Source organism: Mesoplodon mirus (assembly GCF_964341445.2).
Source record: "Mesoplodon mirus genome assembly, chromosome: 10".
Classification (NCBI taxonomy): domain Eukaryota; kingdom Metazoa; phylum Chordata; class Mammalia; order Artiodactyla; family Ziphiidae; genus Mesoplodon; species Mesoplodon mirus.
In genome coordinates this window covers 47,378,488-47,400,834 of record NC_138986.1, presented here as the reverse complement: position 1 = coordinate 47,400,834, position 22,347 = coordinate 47,378,488, and the positions used below count along the sequence as shown (strand labels likewise).

Here is a 22,347-nt window from a genome sequence, read left to right as displayed (position 1 = left end):
GACAAAAATAGTCTCAGTGAAGGGACATGGAATCCCATTTGGAGTGGGTTGAGTACAGTAGACAGTGGGTGGCTGGAAGGTGGAAACAGCAACTGTAAATGACTTGAGATGTTTTGCTGTGAAGCAGAGTAATGGGGCAGAGATTAGAGGGGATGTGAGCAGGGCTTTTCTTCTTTTTAATTTTTAAAAGATAGGAGGCACTAGAGTAGGTTTCTATGTTGGCAGTAATGATTCAGTAAAGAGTAAGAATTGGGCAAAACAGAAGAGAGAGGGCACAGTTTGGGAGTGAAACCCAGCAACCATGTGTTTGAGCAGAGGAAGGATGGGATTCAGAGCATAGGTGGAGGGATTAAACTTTGACAGGAGAAGGGACATTTCATTAATTATAATAGGAAGGAAGGTAGAAGTGTAGATACACATGCAGGTAGACTGGTAGCTTTGGGGAGGGAAGATGAGGGGAATTATCCTTTGTTCCTAATTTTCAGCGAAGCAAGAAGCAAATTCACCAGCCAGACTGATATAAGGGGAGGTGGGTTTCCCACCAGTCATATTGGCTTCTCTGGTGTGGTCACGATGCTGAGAGTACTTGGGTTTACAGGGTTAAGGGATCAGAATTCTCAGGTGAGTACAATAGGGGAAGAGGTAGGTATGGAAGTAAAGGGTGCTTGCAAAGAATGATTATACTGATAATTTTAGCTCCTTAAGGAAGGAAGGGCAAATGAGATGGAGGTTTTGGCGTGGCTAGAGAATTGGTGGAGTGTGCCTTCTAGAGTAAGTGACATAAGAGGTGGTGCTCAGGGAGGGAGGTGCTTGATACTGGGATTTGGGAGAGGTATTCTTAGTGATGACAAGACCTGGGTCTGGTCATACTAGGGATTACAGAGGTGGATGGGAGGAAAAGCTTGTTGGACAGGAGAAGTTCAAGGAACCAGAGGTCTGAGAGCTGGTGGACTCATCCATCTGGATTTTGATGTCAGCAAGGATAGTGGTGGGAGTAGGGATGGAGAGGAAGACAGGGATGGAGAGGAAGCTAAAATAGTCAAAGAATGAGATGGTGATCAGATGACTTTAAAATAATATCCTTTTAAAGGTAATAAAAATGAGCTAGGAGTACTTTTGTGGGAGAGGAACCAAGATGGCAGAGTAGAAGGATGTGCTCTCACTCCCTCTTCTGAGAACACCAGAATCACAACTAGCTGCTGGACAATCATCGACAGGAAGACACTGGAACTCACCAAAACAGATACCCCACATCCAAAGACAAAGGAGAAGCCACAATGAGACGGTAGGAGGGGCGCAGTCATAGTAAATCAAATCCCATAACTGCTGGGTGGGTGACTCACAGACTGGAGAACACTTACACCACAGAAGTCCACCCACTGGAGTGAAGGTTCTGAGCCCCACATCAGGCTTCCCAACCTGGGGGTCCGGCAACGGGAGGAGTAATTCCTCGAGAATCAGACTTTGAAGCCTAGTGGGATTTGATTGCAGGACTTCAACAGGACTGAGGGAAACAGAGACTCCACTCTTGGAGGGCACACACAAAGTAGTGTGCACATCGGGACCCAGGGGAAGGAGCAGTGACCCCAGGGGAGACTGAACCAGACCTACCTGCTAGTGTTGGAGGGTCTCCTGCAGAGGTGGGGGGTGGCTGTGGCTCACCGTGGGGACAAGGACACTGGTAGCAGAGGTTCTGGGAAGTACTCCTTGGCGTGAGCCCTCCCAGAGTCTGTCATTAGCCCCACCAAAGACCCCAGGTAGGCTCCAGTGTTGGGTCGCTTCAGGCCAAACAACCAACAGGGAGGGAACCCAGCCCCACCCATCAACAGTCAAGTGGATTAAAGTTTTACTGAGCTCTGCCCACCAGAGCAACAGTCAGCTCTACCCACCACCAGTCCCTCCCCTCAGGAAACTTACACAAGCCTCTTAGATAGCCTCATCCACCAGAGGGCAGACCCCAGAGGCAAGAACTACAATCCTGCAGCCTGTGGAACAAAACCCACATTCACAGAAAGATAAACAAGATGAAAAGGCAGAGGGCTATGTACCAGATGAAGGAACAAGATAAAGCCCCAGAAAAACAACTAAATGAAGTGGAGATAGGCAACCTTCCAGAAAAAGAATTCAGAATAATGATAGTGAAGATGATCCAGGACCTCAGAAAAAGAATGGAGGCAAAGATCGAGAAGATTCAAGATATGTTTAACAAAGACCTAGAAGAATTAAAGAACAAACAAACAGAGATGAACAATACAATAACTGAAATGAAAAATTCACTAGAAGGAATCAACAGCAGAATAACTGAGGCAGAAGAACGGATAAGTGACCTGGAAGACAGAATGGTGGCATTCACTGCTGTGGAACAGAATAAAGAAAAAAGAATGAAAAGAAATGAAGACAGCCTAAGAGACCTCTGGGACAACATTAAATGCAACAACATTTGCATTATAGGGGTCCCAGAAGGAGAAGAGAGAGAGAAAGGACCAGAGAAAATATTTGAAGAGATTATAGTCAAAAACTTCCCTAACATGGGAAAGGAAATAGCTACCCAAGTCCAGGAAGCGCAGAGAGTCCCATACAGGATAAATCCAAGAAGAAACATGCTGAGACACATAGTAATCAAACTGGCAAAAATTAAAGACAAAGAAAAATTATTGAAAGCAGCAAGGGAAAAACAACAAATAACATACAAGGGAACTCCCATAAGGTTAACAGCTGATTTCTCGGCAGAAACTCTACAAGCCAGAAGGGAGTGGCATGTACTTAAAGTGATGAAAGGGAAGAACCTACAACCAAGATTACTCTACCCAGCAAGGATCTCATTCAGATTCGATAGAGAAATCAAAAGCTTGACAGACAAGCAAACGCTAAGGGAATTCAGCACCACCAAACCAGCTCTACAACAAATGCTAAAGGAACTTCTCTAAGTGGGAAACACAAGAGAAGAAAAGGACCTATAAAAACAAACACAAAACAATTAAGAAAATGGTCATAGGAACATACATATCGATAATTACCTTAAACATGAATGGATTAAATGCTCTAACCAAAACACACAGGCTTGCTGAATGGATACAAAAACAAGACCCATATATATGCTGTCTACAAGAGACCCACTTCAGACCTAGGGACACATACAGACTGAAAGTGAGGGGATGGAAAAAGATATTCCATGCAAATGGAAATCAAAAGAAAGCTGGAGTAGCAATACTCATATCAGATAAAACAGACTTTAAAATAAAGAATGTTACAAGAGACAAGGAAGGACAGTACATAATAATCAAGAGATAAATCCAAGAAGAAGATGTAACAATTATACATTTTTATGCACCCAACATAGGAGCACCTCGATGCATAAGGCAACTGCTAACAGCTATAAAAGAGGAAATCGACAGGAACACAATAATAGTGGGGGACTTTAACACCTCACTTACACCAATGGACAGATCATCCAAAACGAAAATAAATAAGGAAACAGAAGCTTTAAATGACACAACAGACCAGATAGATTTAACTGATATTTATAGGACATTCCATCCAAAAATAGCAGATTACACTTTCTTCTCAAGTGCGCACAGAACATTCTCCAGGATAGATCACGTCTTGAGTCAAAAATCAAGCCTCAGTAAATTTAAGAAAATTGAAATCATATCAAGCATCTTTTCTGACCACAACGCTATGAGATTAGAAATGAATTACAGGGGAAAAAACGTTAAAAACACAAACACATGGAGGCTAAACACTACGTTACTAAATAACCAAGAGATCACTGAAGAAATCAAAGAGGAAATCAAAAAATACCTAGAGACAAATGACAATGAAAACACAATGATCCAAAACCTATGGGATGCAGCAAAAGCAATTTTAAGAGGTAAGTTTATAGTTATACAAGCCTACTCAAGAAACAAGAAAAATCTCAAATAAACAGTCTAACCTTACACCTAAAGGAACTAGAGAAAGAAGAACAAACAAAACCCAAACTTAGCAGAAGGAAAGAAATCATAAAGATCAGAGCAGAAATAAATGAAATAGAAACAAAGAAAACAATAGCAAAGATCAATAAAACTAAAAGCTGGTTCTTTGAGAAGATAAACAAAATTGATAAACCATTAGCCAGGCTCATCAAGAAAAAGAGGGAGAGGACTCAAATCAATAAAATTAGAAATGAAAAAGGAGAAGTTACAACAGACACCACAGAAATACAAAGCATCCTAAGAGACTACTACAAGCAACTCTATGCCAATAAAATGGACAACCTGGAAGAAATGGACAAATTCTTAGAAACGTATAACCTTCCAAGACTGAACCAGGAAGAAACAGAAAATATGAACAGACGAATCACAAGTAAAGAAATTGAAACTGTGATTAAAAATCTTCCAACAAACAAAAGTCCAGGACCAGATGGCTTCACAGGCAAACTGTATCGAACATTTAGAGAAGAACTAACACCCATCCTTCTCAAACTCTTCCAAAAATTTGCAGAGGAAGGAACACTCCCAAACTTATTCTATGAGGCCACCATCACGCTGATACCAAAACCAGACAAAGATAGTACAATAAAAGAAAATTACAGACCAATATCACTGATGAATATAGATGCAAAAATCCTCAACAAAATACTAGCAAACAGAATCCAACAACACATTAAAAGGATCATATACCATGATCAAGTGGGATTTATCCCAGGGATGCAAGGATTCTTCAACATACGCAAATCAATCAATGTGATACACCATATTAACAAATTGAAGAATAAAAACCATATGATCATCTCAATAGATGCAGAAAAAGCTTTGGACAAAATTCAACATCCATTTATGATAAAAACTCTCCAGAAAGTGGGCATAGAGGGAAGCTACCTCAACGTAATAAAAGCCACATATGACAAACCCACAGCAAACATCATTCGCAATGGTGAAAAACTGAAAGCATTTCCTCTAAGATTAGGAACAAGACAAGGATGTCCACTCTCACCACTATTATTCAACATAGTTTTGGAAGTCCTAGCCACGGCAGTCAGAGAAGAAAAAGAAATAAAAGGAATACAAATTGGAAAAGAAGACGTAAAACTGTCACTGTTTGCAGATGACATGATAGTATACATAGAGAATCCTAAAGATGCCACCAGAAAACTACTAGAGCTAATCAATGTATTTGGTAAAGTTGCAGGGTACAAAATTAATGCACAGAAATCTCTTGCATTCCTATACACTAATGATGAAAACTCTGAAAGAGAAATTAAGGAAACAGTCCCATTTACCATTGCAACAAAAAGTACAAAATACCTAGGAATGAACCTACCTAGGGAGACAAAAGACCTCTATGCAGAAAACTGTAAGACACTGATGAAAGAAATTAAAGATGATACCAACAGATGGAGAGATATACCATGTTCTTGGATTGGACGAATCAATATTGTGAAAATGACTATACTACCCAAAGCAATCTACAGATTCAATGCAATCCCTGTCAAATTACCAATGGCATTTTTTATGGAACTAGAACAAAAAATCTTAAAATTTGTATGGAGACACAAAAGACCCCGAATAGCCAAAGCAGTCTTGAGGGAAAAAAACGGAGCTGGAGGAATCAGACTCCCTGACTTCAGACTATACTACAAAGCTACAGTAATCAAGACAATATGGTACTGGCACAGAAACAGAAACGTAGATCAATGGAAGAAGACAGAAAACCTAGAGATAAACCCACGCATCTATGGTCAACTAATCTATGACAAAGGAGGCAAGGATATACAATGGAGAAAAGACAGTCTCTTCAATAAGTGGTGCTGGGAAAACTGAACAGCTACATGTAAAAGAATGAAATTAGAACACTCCTGAACACCATACACAAAAATAAACTCAAAATGGATTCGAGACCTAAATGTAAGACCAGACACTATAAAACTCTTAGAGGGAAACATAGGAAGAACACTCTTTGACATAAATCACAGCAAGATCTTTTTTGATCCACCTCCTACAGTAATGGAAATAAAAACAAAAATAAACAAATGGGACCTAATGAAACTTTAAAGCTTTTGCACAGCAGAAGAAACCATAAACCAGACGATAAGACCACCCTCAGAATGGGAGAAAATATTTGCAAACGAATCAACGGACAAAGGATCAATCTCCAAAATATATAAATAGCTCATGCAGCTCAACATTAAAGAAACAAACTACCCAATCCAAAAATGGGCAGAAGACCTAAATAGACATTTCTCCAAAGAAGACATACAGATGGCCAAGAAGTGCATGAAAAGTTGCTCAAATGACTAATTATTAGAGAAATGCAAATCAAAACTACAGTGAGGTATCACCGCACACCAATTAGAATGGGCATCATCAGAAAATCTACAAACAACAAATGCTGGAGAGGGTGTGGAGAAAAGGGAACCCTCTTGCACTGTTGGTGGGAATGTAAACTGATACAGCCACTGTGGAGAACAGTATGGAGGTTCCTTAAAAAACTAAAAATAGAATTACCATATGATCCAGCAATCCCACTACTGGGCATATACCCAGAGAAAACCATAATTCAAAAAGACACATGCACCCCAATGGTCACTGCAGCACTATTTACAAGAGCCAGGTCATGGAAGCAACCTAAATACCCATCAGCAGTCGAATGGATAAAGAAGATGTGGTACATATATACAGTGGAATATTACTCAGCCATATGAACCGGTTTGCAGGGCAGAAGTTGAGACACAGATGTAGAGATCAAATGTATGGACACCAAGGGGGGAAAGCCGTGGGGGGGTGCAGATGGTGTGCTGAATTGGGCGATTGGGATTGACATTTACACACTGATGTGTATAAAATTGATGACTAATAAGAACCTGCTGTATAAAAAAAATAAAATAAAATTAAAAAAAGAGTACTTTCGTGATGGTTTGGTTCACTGCATTTATCAGAAAATTTCTACTTTAAAAAATGTGGGGCCTCCCTGGTGGCGCAGTGGTTGAGAGTCTGCCTGCCGATGCAGGGGATACGGGTTCGTGCCCCGGTCTGGGAGGATCCCATATGCCGCAGAGCGGCTGGGCCCGTGAGCCATGGCCGCTGAGCCTGCGCGTCCGGAGCCTGTGCTCCGCAACGGGGGAGGCCACAACAGTGAGAGGCCCGCATACCGCAAAAAAAAAAAAAAAAAAAAAAAAAAAAAAAAAAAAATGTGACTTTTATTGATTTTTGAATGTCAGATTTATTAAACACACAACTTACGAGTAAAGAGTGAGTAGGATGTATCTAGATTTACACTTTCTACAGAACTTTCTATGATTATCTGTGCTGACCGAAATGGCAGTCACTAGCCATATGTGGTGCTATTGAGCACATGAAATGTGGCTAATGTGACTGAGGAATTAAATTTTAATTTTATTTCATTTTAAGTAATTTAAATTTAAATTTAAGTAGCCATGTGTGGCTAGTGGCAACTGTACAATGAAAGGAACTGAAAAATTCAGTCAACTGATCTTATTTTTACAATTCCAGCTAACTTGATAGATTGAATTGGAGTTGATTATTCTTCTGTGACACTGAGCTCCTGTTCTAACCTGCTATAAATACTAACCTGTGTCCTTACCTTTATTATGTCATCAAGTTCTGAAAGGGTCAGCCGAGGCATTGTCAGTGAGTCGGAAGACATCCTCAGAGACGCGTTCACCCCTGCCACCTGTTCCCTCACTCTGTCATGCTGTTTCTGCATGAGGAAGAGCAAGGGAGAGAGGAAGAAAAGGTCGCTTTAGATAAAGGAGGCATCAGGGAGAGTGCTGTCAGCTTGCTGCCACTGCACTCTGACAGATCCAGGTTCCTATCCTAGATCCACCAATGAATTGCTGTGCTACTCTGGGTAATTCGACCCGGCCCAGGCTCAGCTTTCTCATTTATAAAATGGAGATAATGAAAGTAAGCACCTCAGGAGCTTCAAAGAACTTAGTTATGATTATTACTTACAGTGCCACCACATCAAAGAGAGTTGACACTCCAGAGAGGGCCCTTGCCTCTTTCTCCATAAATGTGAAATGGGGCTAGGGATACAGCATTGAATAGGCTCTGTATTTGCAGTAATTGAAAATTGAATTAATTCCAAAAAGCATTTATCGTGTGCTAACTTTGGGCCAGGCACAAATAGCTCATTTGGACAGGAATAAAGTATATACAAAAGAATCTTAATGTCCTTTTAAAAATTTTAAATGGCCCTATTATCAAAGCATAAAATTGTGATCTCGCTTCCTCCTACTCTGAGCTCTTTATGTTAGATGCTCAGATGTTCTGAGGAGGGAAATTGCCCAAGTGTGGTTGTATTTTTTTTCCTTCTTTTTTTTTCAGTTTTTTTAATTGAAGTATAGTTGATATACAATGTTGTACCAATCTCTGCTGTACAGCAAAGTGACTCAGTTATACACATGTATACATTCTTTTTTTATTTTTTATTTTTTTTATTTTTTATTTTTTTTTCGTGGTATGCGGGCTTCTCACTGTTTTGGCCTCTCCCGTTGTGGAGCACAGGCTCCGGAGGCACAGGCTCCGCGGCCATGACTCACGGGCCCAGCCGCTCCAGGGCATGTGGGATCCTCCCGGACTGGGGCACGAACCCGCGTCCCCTGGATCAGCAGGCGGACTCTCAACCACTGCGCCACCAGGGAAGCCCCCGTTCTTCTTCTAAATATTCTTTTCCATTATGGTTTATCACAGGATATTGAATATAGTTCCATGTGCTATACATTAGGACCTTGTTGTTTATCCATTCTAAATTAATAGTTTGCATCTACCAACCCCAAACTCCCAGTCCATCCTCCTCCTTCCCCCACTCCCCCTTGGCAATCACAAGTCTGTTCTCCGTGTCTATGTGTCTGTTTCTGTTTTGTAGACAGGTTCATTTGTGCCATGTTTTAGATTCCACATATAAGTGATATCATGTGGTATTTGTCTTTCTCTTTCTGACTTAGTGTGATAATCTCTAGGTCCATCCATGTTGCTGCAAATGGCACTTAGTGTGATAATCTCTAGGTCCATCCATGTTGCTGCAAATGGCATTATTTCGTTCTTTTTCATGGCTGAGTAGTATTCCATTGTATATATGTACCACATCTTCTTCATCCATTCATCTGTCGATGGACATTTAGGTTGTTTCTATGTTTTGGCTATTGTGAATAGTGCTGCTATGAACATACGGGTGCATGTATCTTTTTGAATTATAGTTTTGTCTGGGTATATTCCCAGAAGTGGGATCGCTGGATCATACAGTAATTCTATTTTTAGTTTTCTGAGGAACCTCCATACTGTTTTCCATAGTGGCTGTAACAACTTACTTTCCCACCAACAGTGTAGGAGGGTTCCCTTTTCTGCACACCCTCTCCAGCACTTATTTGTAGACTTTTTCTTTTTTTAATTTTTTAAAATTAATTTAATTTATTTTTGGCTGCATTGGGTCTTTGTTGCTGCACGCAGGCTTTCTCTAGTTGCAGCGAGCAGGGATACTCTTCGTTGTGGTGCGCGGGCTTCTCATTGCTGTGGTTTCCCTTGTTGCAGAGCACAGGCTCTAGGCACGTGGGCTCTGTAGTTGCTCTAGGGTGTGCGGGCTTGTTGTGGCACTTGGGCTGTTGTGGCACTGCAGGCTCAGTAGTTGTGGCACACGGGCTTAGATACTTTGTGGCATGTGGGATCTTCCTGGACCAGGGATCGAACCTGTGTCCCCTGCATTGGCAGGCGGATTCTTAACCACTGAACCACCAGGGAAGTCCCTTTTATATGTAGACTTTTTAATGATGGCCATTCTGACCAGTGTGAGGTGGTATCTCATTGTAGTTTTGATTTGCATTTCTCTAATAATTAGTAACGTTGAGCATTTTTTCATGTGCCTACTGGCCATCTGTTTGCCTTCTTTGGAGAAATGTCTGTTAAGGTCTTCTGCCCATTTTTCGATTGGGTTGTTCCAAGTGTGGATATATTTTTTGATGAATGCTTTAATTTATACTTTGACTTTGGGGTTCTAGAGGCAGGGATCTTATGATTTTGACGAAATATTGTAGAGTTTCAGAGATTGAAAGCAACACAGAATGAAACTTTAACATGGAAAAAGTAAAAGACCCATTTTATAATCTGAGTAAAAAATGAGCTGGTTACTTTAGAAATGGTAATTTAAATTAGAGTTGAAATTTTTGTTATGGTATAATCTAGGATATCACAGAAATAATTATAAAAGCCTATACTTGAATGACATACTTTAAAACTTTCTAAGTTCATCTTAATGTCTTTTCTCACTCCCTGGACTCTTTTCTGATTTAGTGGAAAAGAAGAATGAAACCCATCTTCTCCAAGTACCTTGCTACAGGGAAAGACATAGGTCTAGGGACAGAAAAGTATCTCATTTGAACATCCTCTCAAAGCAAGAACATTAAAAAAAATCAATTTCCCCTCAAAATCCATCAAGCTTAATACAGTGCGACTATCTGGGGTTAATTGTTCTTGTCTTCACAAGGAGAGGTAGTTAATACAGCTCTACACAAAAGCAATATTTTAAAGTATGTAAGGAAGGGAGGTCAAAAAGATTGGTATTATCTAGCTGTCTCAGAGCAGTTTTCCTGTTATAGAGTTTGAGATATGACCCCTTCCAGAAGCACTTCTATCTGAGTTGCCTTAATGGAACACAGCTAACACCCTGAAGTAACAACCAAACTTCAAAGCCATGTGTGAACAGCACTGCCTGATAAGCTCATTGGCAGTAGTTGGAAAATGATATGCTTCAAATTAAAGGGTTTCTGTCATTTACCAGATATAGCGTTAGACAGAAATGAATCAAATTAGCTTTGAAACAAAGATATTCCCACAGAAAGATGGACAATTGGAACAAAAGAAAGTTTAGAAACTAATAATTAGTGAAAACGACAATAATTAGCACTATTTAGCATGCTTCAGTATCCATTTCATGTATGCAAAAAATAAAACAAAGTTTCCTGACACTTAAAAAGAGATAGAAACAGTCTTGGGAAGGTGGAGCTTTGGAGTTTATGAGAATCCCTAAACAGACAGAATCTCATTTTCTTTTTTTTTAATTTTTTAATTTTATTTATTTTTTTATACAGCAGGTTCTTATTAGTCATCAATTTTATACACATCAGTGTATACATGTCAGTCTCAATCACCCAATTCATCACACACACCCCACCCGCGGCTCTCCCCCCTTGGTGTCCATACCTTTGTTCTCTACATCTGTGTCTCAATTTCTGCCCTGCAAACTGGTTCATCCGTATCATTTCTCTAGGTTCCACATATATGCGTTAATATATGATGCTTTTCTCTTTCTGACTTACTTCACTCTGTATGAGTCTCTAGATCCATCCACGTCTCAACAAATGACCCAATTTCGTTCCTTTTTATGGCTGAGTAATATTCCATTGTATATATGTACCACACCTTCTTTATCCATTCATCTGTCGATGGGCATTTAGGCTGCTTCCATGACCTGGCTATTGTAAATAGTGCTGTAGTGAACACTGGGGTGCATGTGTTTTTTTGAATTGCGGTTTTATCTGGGTATATGCCCAGTAGTGGGATTGCTGGATAATATGGTAATTCTATTTTTAGTTTTTTAAGGATCCTCCATACTGTTCTCCATAGTGGCTGTATCAGTTTACATTCCCACCAACAGTGCAAGAGGGTTCCCTTTTCTCCACACCCTCTCCAGCATTTGTTGTTGGTAGATTTTCTGATGATGCCCATTCTAGCTGGTGTGCAGTGATACCTCATTGTACTTTTGATTTGCATTTCTCTAATAACTAGTGATGTTGAGCAGCTTTTCATGTGCTTCTTGGCCATCTGTATGTCTTCTTTGGAGAAATGTCTATTTAGGTCTTCTGCCCACTTTTGGATTGGGTTGTTTGTTTCTTTAATATTGAGCTGCATGAGCTGTTTATATACTTTGGAGATTAATCCTTTGTCCAATGATTCGTTTGCAAATATTTTCTCCCATTCTGAGGGTTGTCTTTTCATCTTGTTTATGGTTTCCTCTGCTGTGCAAAAGCTTTAAAGTTTCATTAGGTCCCATTTGTTTATTTTTGTTTTTATTTCCATTACTGTAGGAGGTGGATCAAAAAAGATCTTGCTGTGATTTATGTCAAAGAGTGTTCTTCCTATGTTTTCCTCTAAGAGTTTTACAGTGTCTGGTCTTACATTTAGGTCTCGAATCCATTTTGAGTTTATTTTTGTGTATGGTGTTCAGGAGTGTTCTAATTTCATTCTTTTACATGTAGCTGTCCAGTTTTCCCAGCACCACTTATTGAAGAGACTGTCTTTTCTCCATTATGTATCCTTGCCTCCTTTGTCATAGATTAGTTGACCATAGGTGCGTGGGTTTATCTCTGGGCTTTCTATCTTGTTCCATTGCTCTATGTTTCTCTTTTTGTGCCAGTACCATATTGTCTTGATTACTGTATATTTGTAGTAATAGTCTGAAGTCAGGAAGTCTGATTCCTCCAGCTCCGTTTTTTTCCCTCAAGACTGCTTTGGCTATTCGGGGTCTTTTGTGTCTCCATACAAATTTTAAGATGATTTATTCTAGTTCCGTAAAAAATGCCATTGGTAATTTGATCGGGATTGCATTGAACCTGTAGCTTGCTTTGGGTAGTATAGTCATTTTCACAATGTTGATTCTTCCAATCCAAGAACATGGTATATCTCTCCATGTGTTTATATCGTGTTTAATTTCTTTCATCAGTATCTTATAGTTTTCTGCATAGAGGTCTTTTGTCTCCCTAGGTAGGTTTATTCCTAGGTATTTTATTCTTTTTGTTGTAATGGTAAATGGGAGTATTTCCTTAATTTCTCTTTCAGATTTTTCATCATTAGTGTGTAGGAATGCAAGAGATTAATTCACTTTTATTTAGGAAATTTTACAACGACTTACTAAGTGATAGTGATGACTGAAAATCAGGGCAGAGAACCTAATTTAAGTTGGGTTTGCTGACAATAAACATAGCTAAAGTAATGAGTTTGCTCACAGTTGCTTCCTATTTTTGACATTGCTTTCTCACTCTAACCTTTATAAATATGTCCAAAGAGGCAGGTGTCTTCCTATCAGAAGATGACCATTCTTGTTGATGAGTGTGTGCATCACTTGGCGCAGAAGTGTGAGCATCACCAGTTCTAAGTCTGGCGGTATGGGCATGCACAAATTCTGGCCCCGTAGGGTGACTGCTTTGGCAAGCTCTGGCCAAGCCTGGGAATTTTTCTTACCTCTTTGTAATTGTATGACCTTAGCTTGAATTAGACTCCCTATCTCTGCAGCTGCTGACCAGCTAGGCTATGAGATCTGCTTATCAGGCCCTTCCAAAAATTATACGTATCTTTACAGGAACATGGTTCCGGGTTGCTTTGGGATTTTTACTGCTCTCAGTATAAAAAAAGTTAGGCACAGGAATCATGCCTTGTTTACTCAGTTGCAAGAGCAATACATCCAACACAGGTGGACACAAGCACCAGGAACAACTGCATTCTTATGAATGCACAAGCTCGACAACTACAACGGTTTCAACTTGATTTTAGGTGTGCACACTTATATTAGCAAATTATTGTGCCAAAAAATGTACAGATAATTTTAAAAATAAAGATTTAAATGTACCAATATTTTAAAAAACTGTTTACCAACTGTCCCTTCTTGGGATAACTTCATGTTGTATATGCCTGAAATGCATTTACAGTTAGAGTGTCCACTGTACCTTGTGATCCCGCTGCCTGGCTGCTGTGGCTCTGTTCATGTCTTCGGCATCCCTGATATGGTCAAGGGCCAGGTCAAGTGACTCCTGGAGGTCTGACAACTTAGCATTATAGTCGTCCAGCTGCTCCAGGACCACAGGAAACAGAGAGTGAGTATCGTTGTACTGCCGCTGCCAACTCTCAGCCTGGCTCAGCACTGGGAAGAAAGGTACATAGAAACTCAGTCTGGGCTTCTCCCTTCTCCTCCCATCCCATCCCATCCCACACTTAGAAAGATGCAAATTCATCAGGTTATGTCTTCTTTAGCAATAGCGATTGAAGCTGTTGTTCACAAAAACAGCCCCATCTTTGATATCTGAAGTTTTAAATACTATTTTGTAGGGTTTGGGAGCCCCTGGACCACCATCAGCTAAAATGGGAGTTGATTAGTTTTCCCATGAAGATTATGCTTTAAGTAGAAATGATGTCATTAAACTAGGTTTATTATTACCGAGATTATTAATAATTTGACCATACAAAGGAAACTTGGATATACTACAGTCTTACTGTTAGAGACAACCCCAGTTGTTTTGTCTGTTACTGGCAAATGATGTTCACAACCATTCATTTTCTGTATTCTCTCCAGGCAGCTGTTTTTACTTAGCTCCTTTAGGTCAAACCTAAATCATTATCTTGGAAAGAAGATTAAATGGCAATGATATATTCTTAAACTTTGCATATATCTTAATTCTCTGATCAAAGTTACACACATTGACTATGTGCCTTAATTCTATTTTTTCTCCAGGGACTATCAGTCTGTCTTATTGAGGTTTTCTATTTACTTTCATCACCATGAGCAGAAGATAAAAAGTTCATGGCTGAGTAGAGAAAGTGGTTGAAAATGCATTCAGTAGGCGGAAGGCAGCTAAGTGGGAGATTTACTTGGTTCCATTTCCCCAGAACAGTCGTGTTAAATCCCAAAATAGGCAAGGAGTGTGAAAGCATCTGGCTGTGACATCAGAGTTCCAGCCTTCCTGACTGCTGGCCTCATCCTGACTCAGAAATGGGCCTGAGATTCTTCTTTATTTCTTACTGTTTCTAAGACCTTGTAAGTCTGCTATCACAATAGGCCTTTATGTCAAGAATGTTCCTCTTCTAGAACATTCACAGTAAGTTTTAACAGAAGTTGATAGTGAAAATTGTAGGAAAATGATCTAATGTAGGCGTTCCTAACCCTTTCTGTATCATGGGCCCCTTTACAATCTGGTGAAGCCTTCAGATCCCTTCTTATGTGTTTTAAAATGCACAAGATAAAATACATAGAATTAAAAAGACCAGTATATTAAAAAAATTGGTAATATAATAATATATGTGCTTCTTTATTAATGCATTAACTAACAAGATTTAGAGGTGAGACCAATAACTGCTAAAACTTTGAATTACTGATGAATTTAATGTTGTGAGATAACAGTAACAACTAAAATATGATATGCAAACCCGAAGCTTCTTTTGTTGATTGTGTAGATTAAAATGGACACAAATTCTTTGTAACTCTTCCCATCAAGAGCGGAGTCTTTTTCCTCACCCTTGAATCTGGACAGTCTTGACCAACAGAATGAAGATGACATTTCTGAGTTCCAAGGCCAGGCCTCAAGAGACCTTGCCCTTTCCACTCTTGCCCTCCTGGAAGGCTTGTGCCGTATGAACAAGCCTCAGCTAGCTTCCTTGAGGATAAAACCCCACATGGAGGGAGAGGCCCAGCCATTCCAACTAAGACCCCAGACATGTGAGTGAGCTCGACCATGTCACATGGAGCAGAGATGAGCTATCTAGGTTGAGTCCAGCCCACATTACCAACCTATGAAATCACAAGCAAATAAATCGTTATTGTTTTAAATGAATATGTTTGGGGTGGACTGTGAGATACTAATTTATAACTGATACAGTGACCAAGTTATAGATTCACTAATACTACTGTGGTTTGTTACCTACATTAATCATTAAAGGAAATGTTCGATTTCCACTGAAGGCTCAAAGTCATTAAAAAGTCATTCATGGACATCAGAAGATGAATGTTGCTGGGCTTGTAGCTTTACTGTCTTCTCAATGAGACTTCTTATTGTAGTTCTGGTAATTGGTTCCCCTTAGCTTTCCTTCCCTTGTTTTTCACCAACTGCTAAGTTCCTATTTCTTCTCCTCAGGAGTCAAATTTTGGAGATTCCTTGTGGAATCTCAGCTGTTTCTCAAAAGCTCAAGGTTGGGCCTGGATCTAAAAATCCTGGTCATATAGTCAAGTTGTCCTGAATGACTCCCTGAGGCCACGTATAAACTCTAAATAACTGAATATTGGGAATTAGTTGCTTTGACCAAATGTTGCCCTGTGACTGGGTGTCCTCTCCTGGACCCACAAAGGAAGCAGACACGTGCTGGGCTCTAGGAGTTGAATACACCTACATTCATAGGCTTCGTCTGCCTCCTCATCCACAAGTTCCCGTTGGGTGAGGAATGGTTGACGGCGTCGGATCTCCTCAAGCATCTTCTGGGCCAACACCAGCTTCTCAGAGATTTCCTCAGGGCTAAGTTCCTGATCTTCCCCATAATAGAGCATCTTGTTGTTGATCTCTGAAAGGAAGGACACGGTGAGAGAAGACAGTAGGGAGAGATGACTGGGCATTTGACAGCGATGTCACTGAAAACACAGACAGTGAGGACAAAGGGAAGGGCTGATCCCAAAATGGAAAGAGAGACTCAGCAAAGACAGCATGCTGATGTTCATGCTGTGAATGTGTTGGCATCAGAGTTCATCATATATTCCAGGGAGAGGTTAAACCCAAGGAAATCACTCTTCTTTGCTTTTCATTTGGTGTCTTCAGAACAGGAATGGAGTTAATACAAAGCCTGCCCTGATTTCAGCTGAATCTGATTTCTATTCTGATTCAAAACCGTTAATATTTAAGACACACAAATCTGGGGTCTTTGACCAACCTTTTATATAAAATATATAATATGGAGAAAATGTTCTGAGGTATCTCCTGTCACATGCAGTAGGCATTGGAGATATTAAATGCAATTTAGCCAAGGATTTTACCCAAGCTCTAAGCCAAAATGAGTGTATATTGACGGTTGTTTAAACAAGTCTTTCAGATTGTTGTACAGACTAGATACAATATAGAGGTTTGCTATAGTATGATGTGAGTTTTTGCTCATTAATATATACATTTTTTTTGCAATTGCTATTTGCCTTCTGTGGTATGACTGCTTGTCAAGATTGTGCTGTTTTGACTTTGGGTCGTTCTCACCCCACATCTGTAAGTAGGACGGAGAATTTCAGAACCACAGGGGCAGCTGAGGCTCAGAGGAATAATATGAGTTGTCTGAATACTGGCGGGGCTGAGCAGGCCTCTGGCTCCCTCTTCCTACTATGTATGATCAGATGATAGTTATGTAATTGCCACCTTGTCCTATGGCAGCTCCAGGAGGAAGCATTTTATCTTCCTGGCATAAATGAAATTGTCTGTCTTTGGTTTACTATGATCTATGTGGTTGGCCAGACAAGATGGGTAAACAACACTGGTCTCACATAAATCATACCAGGATAAGGGCTTGTATTTTATATGGATAATAGCTTGAAGGTCACCAGTAGTTACTTTAGAGGTGGTTTGGAGATGGTTGGCAATAAGGAATGACACACTATTGGTGTTGTGAAGCATCCCTGAACTCTGAAGAGAGGGAGATAAATGGGAGAAGAGGTTTTCAGTGTTGTAAATATTACTAAGAAAGTTTTAGGGAAACCAAGGTATGTTAAAAAAAAGAAAAAAGAAACTTACGAAGGGATTAAATATTTACTTTTCAAGTAAAGTCTAAAATATTAACTCCTGAAATAAACTAAACATAGATACTTTTCCTCAGATCTAGCACTTGCAATGCTGAATTTCTTGGCATTTTGATGCAGATATTTACAATATGGCTTATTTTATTCTAGCCACATCTGGTCTAGATTAGAAAAAGAAATACAGACAATAATATTTTTGCCTTTGGTCTTTGAGACTGTTCATATATTATTTTGAAAAAGGTAAGGGGATTCCCTGGTGGTGCAGTGGTTGAGAGTCCACCTGCCGATGCAGGGGACACAGGTTCGTGCCCCGGTCCGGGAAGATTCCACATGCCGTGGAGCGGCTGGGCCCATGAGCCATGGCCACTGAGCCTGCGTGTCCAGAGCCTGTGCTCCGCAACGGGAGAGGCTACAACAGTGAGAGGCCCACGTACCGCAGAAAAAAAAAAAGGTAAAAACTGATGGAAATTATTGTTTCCTCTTTACATTTCTTTTGTATTTTTTCCTCTTTCCTATGCCCTAAGGGTCAAATAAGAGGACTTAGATTCTTTCCAAATGAAACAACTTAGAATCAAAATTTGAGTTACAACAGGAAAGGTGACATTTTTTTCTCAATGGCTTAACAAGATGCTGGCTTTATTTGCTGCCTAGAGGGACATTTATTTCTTAACTAGATGAGATCAGGTAATCTAGGTTTAATCTTACTTTTTGAATAAATCAACAGTAACTCTAAAATATTATAGGAAAAGAATATTTTATTGGTAGATGCAAAAGCATGAAATAGTGAGGATGGGAGCAGGGGATGTTTGAAATGCATACCATTTGTTTCTATTACATATTATGGGCACCAAAGGAAATATAGCAAAAGATTAATCTTGGCTCCATACATCCCTTTTCCTGGAATATGTTCTCTACACCTCAGTATAAAGATATGAATCTTCCACTGTGGGTCCCTTTACTGTCCTTGTGCCCTTGAGATGCACCTGGAGTTGTCATCCAGCTCTTAATATATAGGATAATAAAAACTACGGAAACACACAAATACTGTATCTTAGCAGACTGTAACCCAAGGAAATTCTCTTTATCTTAGAACAAACACAATCGCCTGTTTTCTGTCGGTAAATTGAAGGCTGGCTTTCAGTGTGCTATTAAGATAGTCTTCAAAATGCAGCCTGCACTTGTGAGAAGTTAGAACACAAATAAGTAAACCCTCAAGAAGAAAGGTAAAGTCTGTCACAATTTTATGCTTTAGGGCAAAGAAATCTTCCACACCCACTCTTGGCTTTTCTTCTGGATTGGGGACCAGAGCATGTGGCCTGCCTGGTCCTTGGGAAAGCATTATAGAGACAGTTTAGGACGATTTGGATTAGTGGACAGTTTACTGCCACTCTAAAGGCAGTGTTTTCACTGCAAATTATTGAGAAAAATGTGACTCCTACTCAACTCTTGCATTTTACAGACAACACAGCATGTAATTTCCTCTACCAGAAAGGTATTTTGGCATTCCATTTCTGTGAAATGCCTGGAAAGGGAATGATTTTCTACATTTATTTTTTATTTTTTTGCCTCGCCGTGCTGAGTCCTAACCACTGGACTGCCAGGGAATTCCCTCTACCCTGTGCATTTATTATTGAAAATAGACAGATAGTAAGCAGAGATGAGTGCTCACAAGTCTCAGGTAAATGAACTTGAAAGAAGATCTTACATGAGTTTAAACCTATAACACTCTAACAACAGGTCCTGGCACACAATAAAAACTAACAGTAGCCACTATTTTTATTGTTGTTAATAACATGAAAGATTCCTTGATATGAAGCTAAACCAGAAGAGAATATATTTACCTTGGATTTTATCCCTCACATCGTGGGCTTGCTCTGCAAGCTGAGTTGCGTGGTTAATGGTATCCATGCTTTCCTTCTGAGCCAACTGGCTCTTTCTTGTGACTTGACTTTCCTATAAATAATCCGCAAATACCAGATTAAATTTGCAAGAAGGAAAGGTTGTGTATGTGCATGTGGGGGTGGGTGGGCATAATGTATTCCATAAACATGAATTTCCCTGACATGTGAAAGTTCTAGAATATAGAACATGGTCTCAGAAATCATGCATGAAGATGGATGTGATGACCCGCTTTAGAATTATAGATGCTATTCCTAAGCCATCAATCACAGTTCAACCCAAACCAACCATCTTATATATGTAATTTACCCTTTGAATTTTTATTGTATCTCAAGATGCCAGACTAGGGAATTACCCATGTCTGCTGATCAGTTTGACACTGTGCTGAAATGATGAAAGGTTCAAAGGAAAACTTGTTGAGAAAGCAGGCAGATCTCAAAATGCTCCATGCATTCAGTGGCTTCTGGGTGGTCCAGCCACTGCTGCGCCTGCATGGCCACAGAGATTTAAAGGATTATGCTCACTGTGCTACATGCTACTTTCAGTGCTGCCTTCCAAACTCCCATCAACGTTGATGGCACCTGTGCACAAATAACTACTCAAGCAGCTTTGGCTCAGGGTGAATGAAGTTCTTCCCTGAGAAGCCGTTTTCATTCTTTCAACTCTGTTTCACAGAGCTCCCACGTAGGATTCGTCAAAATGAAATCCGAGCTCAAATGTGGCTCCTGAAGAAAGGATGTGTGGGTGTGCATGTGTATGTGTGTATTTCTCTCTGTGTGTATAAGGTCAGAAGTTGATCTAAAAAATGGTTCAAGGCCAGGACACAGGCCTGTATGCACAGCATGGGGACGTGTACTTCCTTTTGGCATCAGAACGACTGACTCATGGGTATATTTGAGAGGAGGGAGAGTTCTTCAGTCTGGCATTTGGTGAAGTGCCCACTTGCCTCGTCCAGTGTCTTTTTGGCTCAGCGCTGTGACAAAGGGCTGCAGTACCTGACTGGACTGCAGGGTGATCTGCTACACAGAGTTCTTGGCTGGTAGACACCCCCCAGCACAGGAGAGTGGCTATTTCAAATTTCTCTCCTTTCATCCACTGTTCCAGCCGGAGGATTAGGCCATGATTTTACCTGGAATGTTTTTACACTTCCCAGGCATAACACAAGCAAGTGGCTCTTCATCAAGGAAGAGAATGCAGACATGGTATCCTAGCAGACACATGCCCCAGGAGCTTTTCATCGGGCATTTTATCTGAAATCTCCTCCACACAAAGCTCCCTGCGCAGCAAGACTGCGGCCATGAGCCCCTTCCCTAAAGCATGGGCTCTCTGAATGGACATCGCAATCTTGAGTCACGATGTTCTTTCCCCCAATTCCAGTCTCCCTCTTTTCCTGTTCTAATGCTTTCCAGAGACATAAAAATCTGTGGCCACTTTAAAATTAGATGATACAGAAAATAAGATGAATCTATTCTTGATGTCACCCCTCCCCGCCTTTAAAAAATAGGGACACAGACATATAAAACATTAAAAAAATTTTAACAAGTTGATTTTTGGTCCAGTTTAAATTGAGTTATACTTAAAAAACACAACATGCATATTTTTGACTTTGGCTTCATCCTTCAGGGGAAAAGATTTATTGTTATTACTGTGTCCATTTAATTGATTTCTTGATATGGAAACTTTGAATTATTGAAGTAATGAAAGACAGCTGGCGGATGTCATAGCTCTAAGACAACCTCTTCGGACAAACACCAGAGGGCGCTTAGATATATGTATTTAATAAAAGACTGTGGCAAAGAGGAACGTGTTACTTTAAATTGCAAAATTACTGGATATAATATATAGTGACGCCTTATTTGAAAGTTTTACTTTTTTCTTTAACTTTGATTATGGAAGGACAATAATGATATGGGCACATGGTAAAACAGGTGCACCCTGCTTTAAGAAAAACTGAAATTAAAAAATTAGCTTTCAACTATAAGCCTGTTGACGTTTAGCATTACAAATGGATTAATCATTTACTCACCTCAACAGTGAATTCTCCTTGTACATATCTGATGTAAAAAGTGGCCAGAATTTTATTTATTATACAGTGCATAAAGTATAGTGTACCTAGAATACTATTAAATTGAAGATGATAATATCTAGGATGGCCATATACTTTATTGTTTAAACTGGGACACTTTTGAGAGTGAAAGGGGAACTTTTAATAATCACTCTGGGAGACAAGCATAAACAGGGGCAGTGCTGGACAAAATGGTAGTAGGAATATTGGCGTGCCATTTCAGAATCTGTACAGTGATATCTAATTTGGGTTTAACTATCTCCTAAACATTGACTTCCAAATACCTTTCCAGCCTTGATCTCTTCTCTTGAGCTAGACTCAAATCTCTGGCATCCACAGAGAGCTCACCCTTAAAAGGTCCAGAGAAATCCATTCTGAATTTTTAGTCTTGGCCATCTATTTCTCCAAGTCAGAGCTTACATCCTTGCAACTCTTCATATCCAATTGGTCACTGAATCATTTTTATTCCACTTGTCATTCTGGCCTCTCTTCCTGGTCCCCACCCCACAGTCTCACTTTACCACTGCTCACTGCAAATTATTTTCCGATGAAGACAAGGCAGCAATTGACCACTCTTGTTTGGACTACTGCGGCAGTCTACTGACGGGTGTCCCTGTCTTCAGAGTCTTAAACCTACCATCTCCACTTCAGAGGAATGTTTCTGAAACTTCACACCTAATCAGCTCATTGTTGTAGGTAAATGCTCCAGTATCTTCCAAAGTCCACAGGATGAGCATGGTGGGAAAGGTTCTTCATGATTTGGCCTCTGAGAACTTCTTCAGCATTGTCTTCTGCTCCTTGCTTTAATATTCTGCAAGGCCAAGGCCAAAGTTCTTCAATCTTATGGTCAATTGGAATTG

The 22,347-nt window shown here is 40.0% G+C and overlaps 1 protein-coding gene across 3 annotated transcripts in view; it reads right to left on the bottom strand.

Annotated features, from left to right (window-relative positions):
- LAMA4 (laminin subunit alpha 4) overlaps positions 1-22,347 on the bottom strand; it is a 182,329-nt gene that overhangs the window by 50,200 nt on the left and 109,782 nt on the right. For all 3 annotated transcript variants that reach the window (XM_082633279.1, XM_082633278.1, XM_082633280.1), the window contains exons 10-13: positions 19,365-19,476; positions 16,146-16,313; positions 13,715-13,908; positions 7,582-7,698 (exon numbers count right to left, since the gene is read on the bottom strand). In XM_082633279.1, the coding sequence (XP_082489405.1) occupies positions 7,582-7,698; positions 13,715-13,908; positions 16,146-16,313; positions 19,365-19,476 (591 nt within the window). The remainder of the gene's footprint in view (positions 1-7,581; positions 7,699-13,714; positions 13,909-16,145; positions 16,314-19,364; positions 19,477-22,347) is intronic.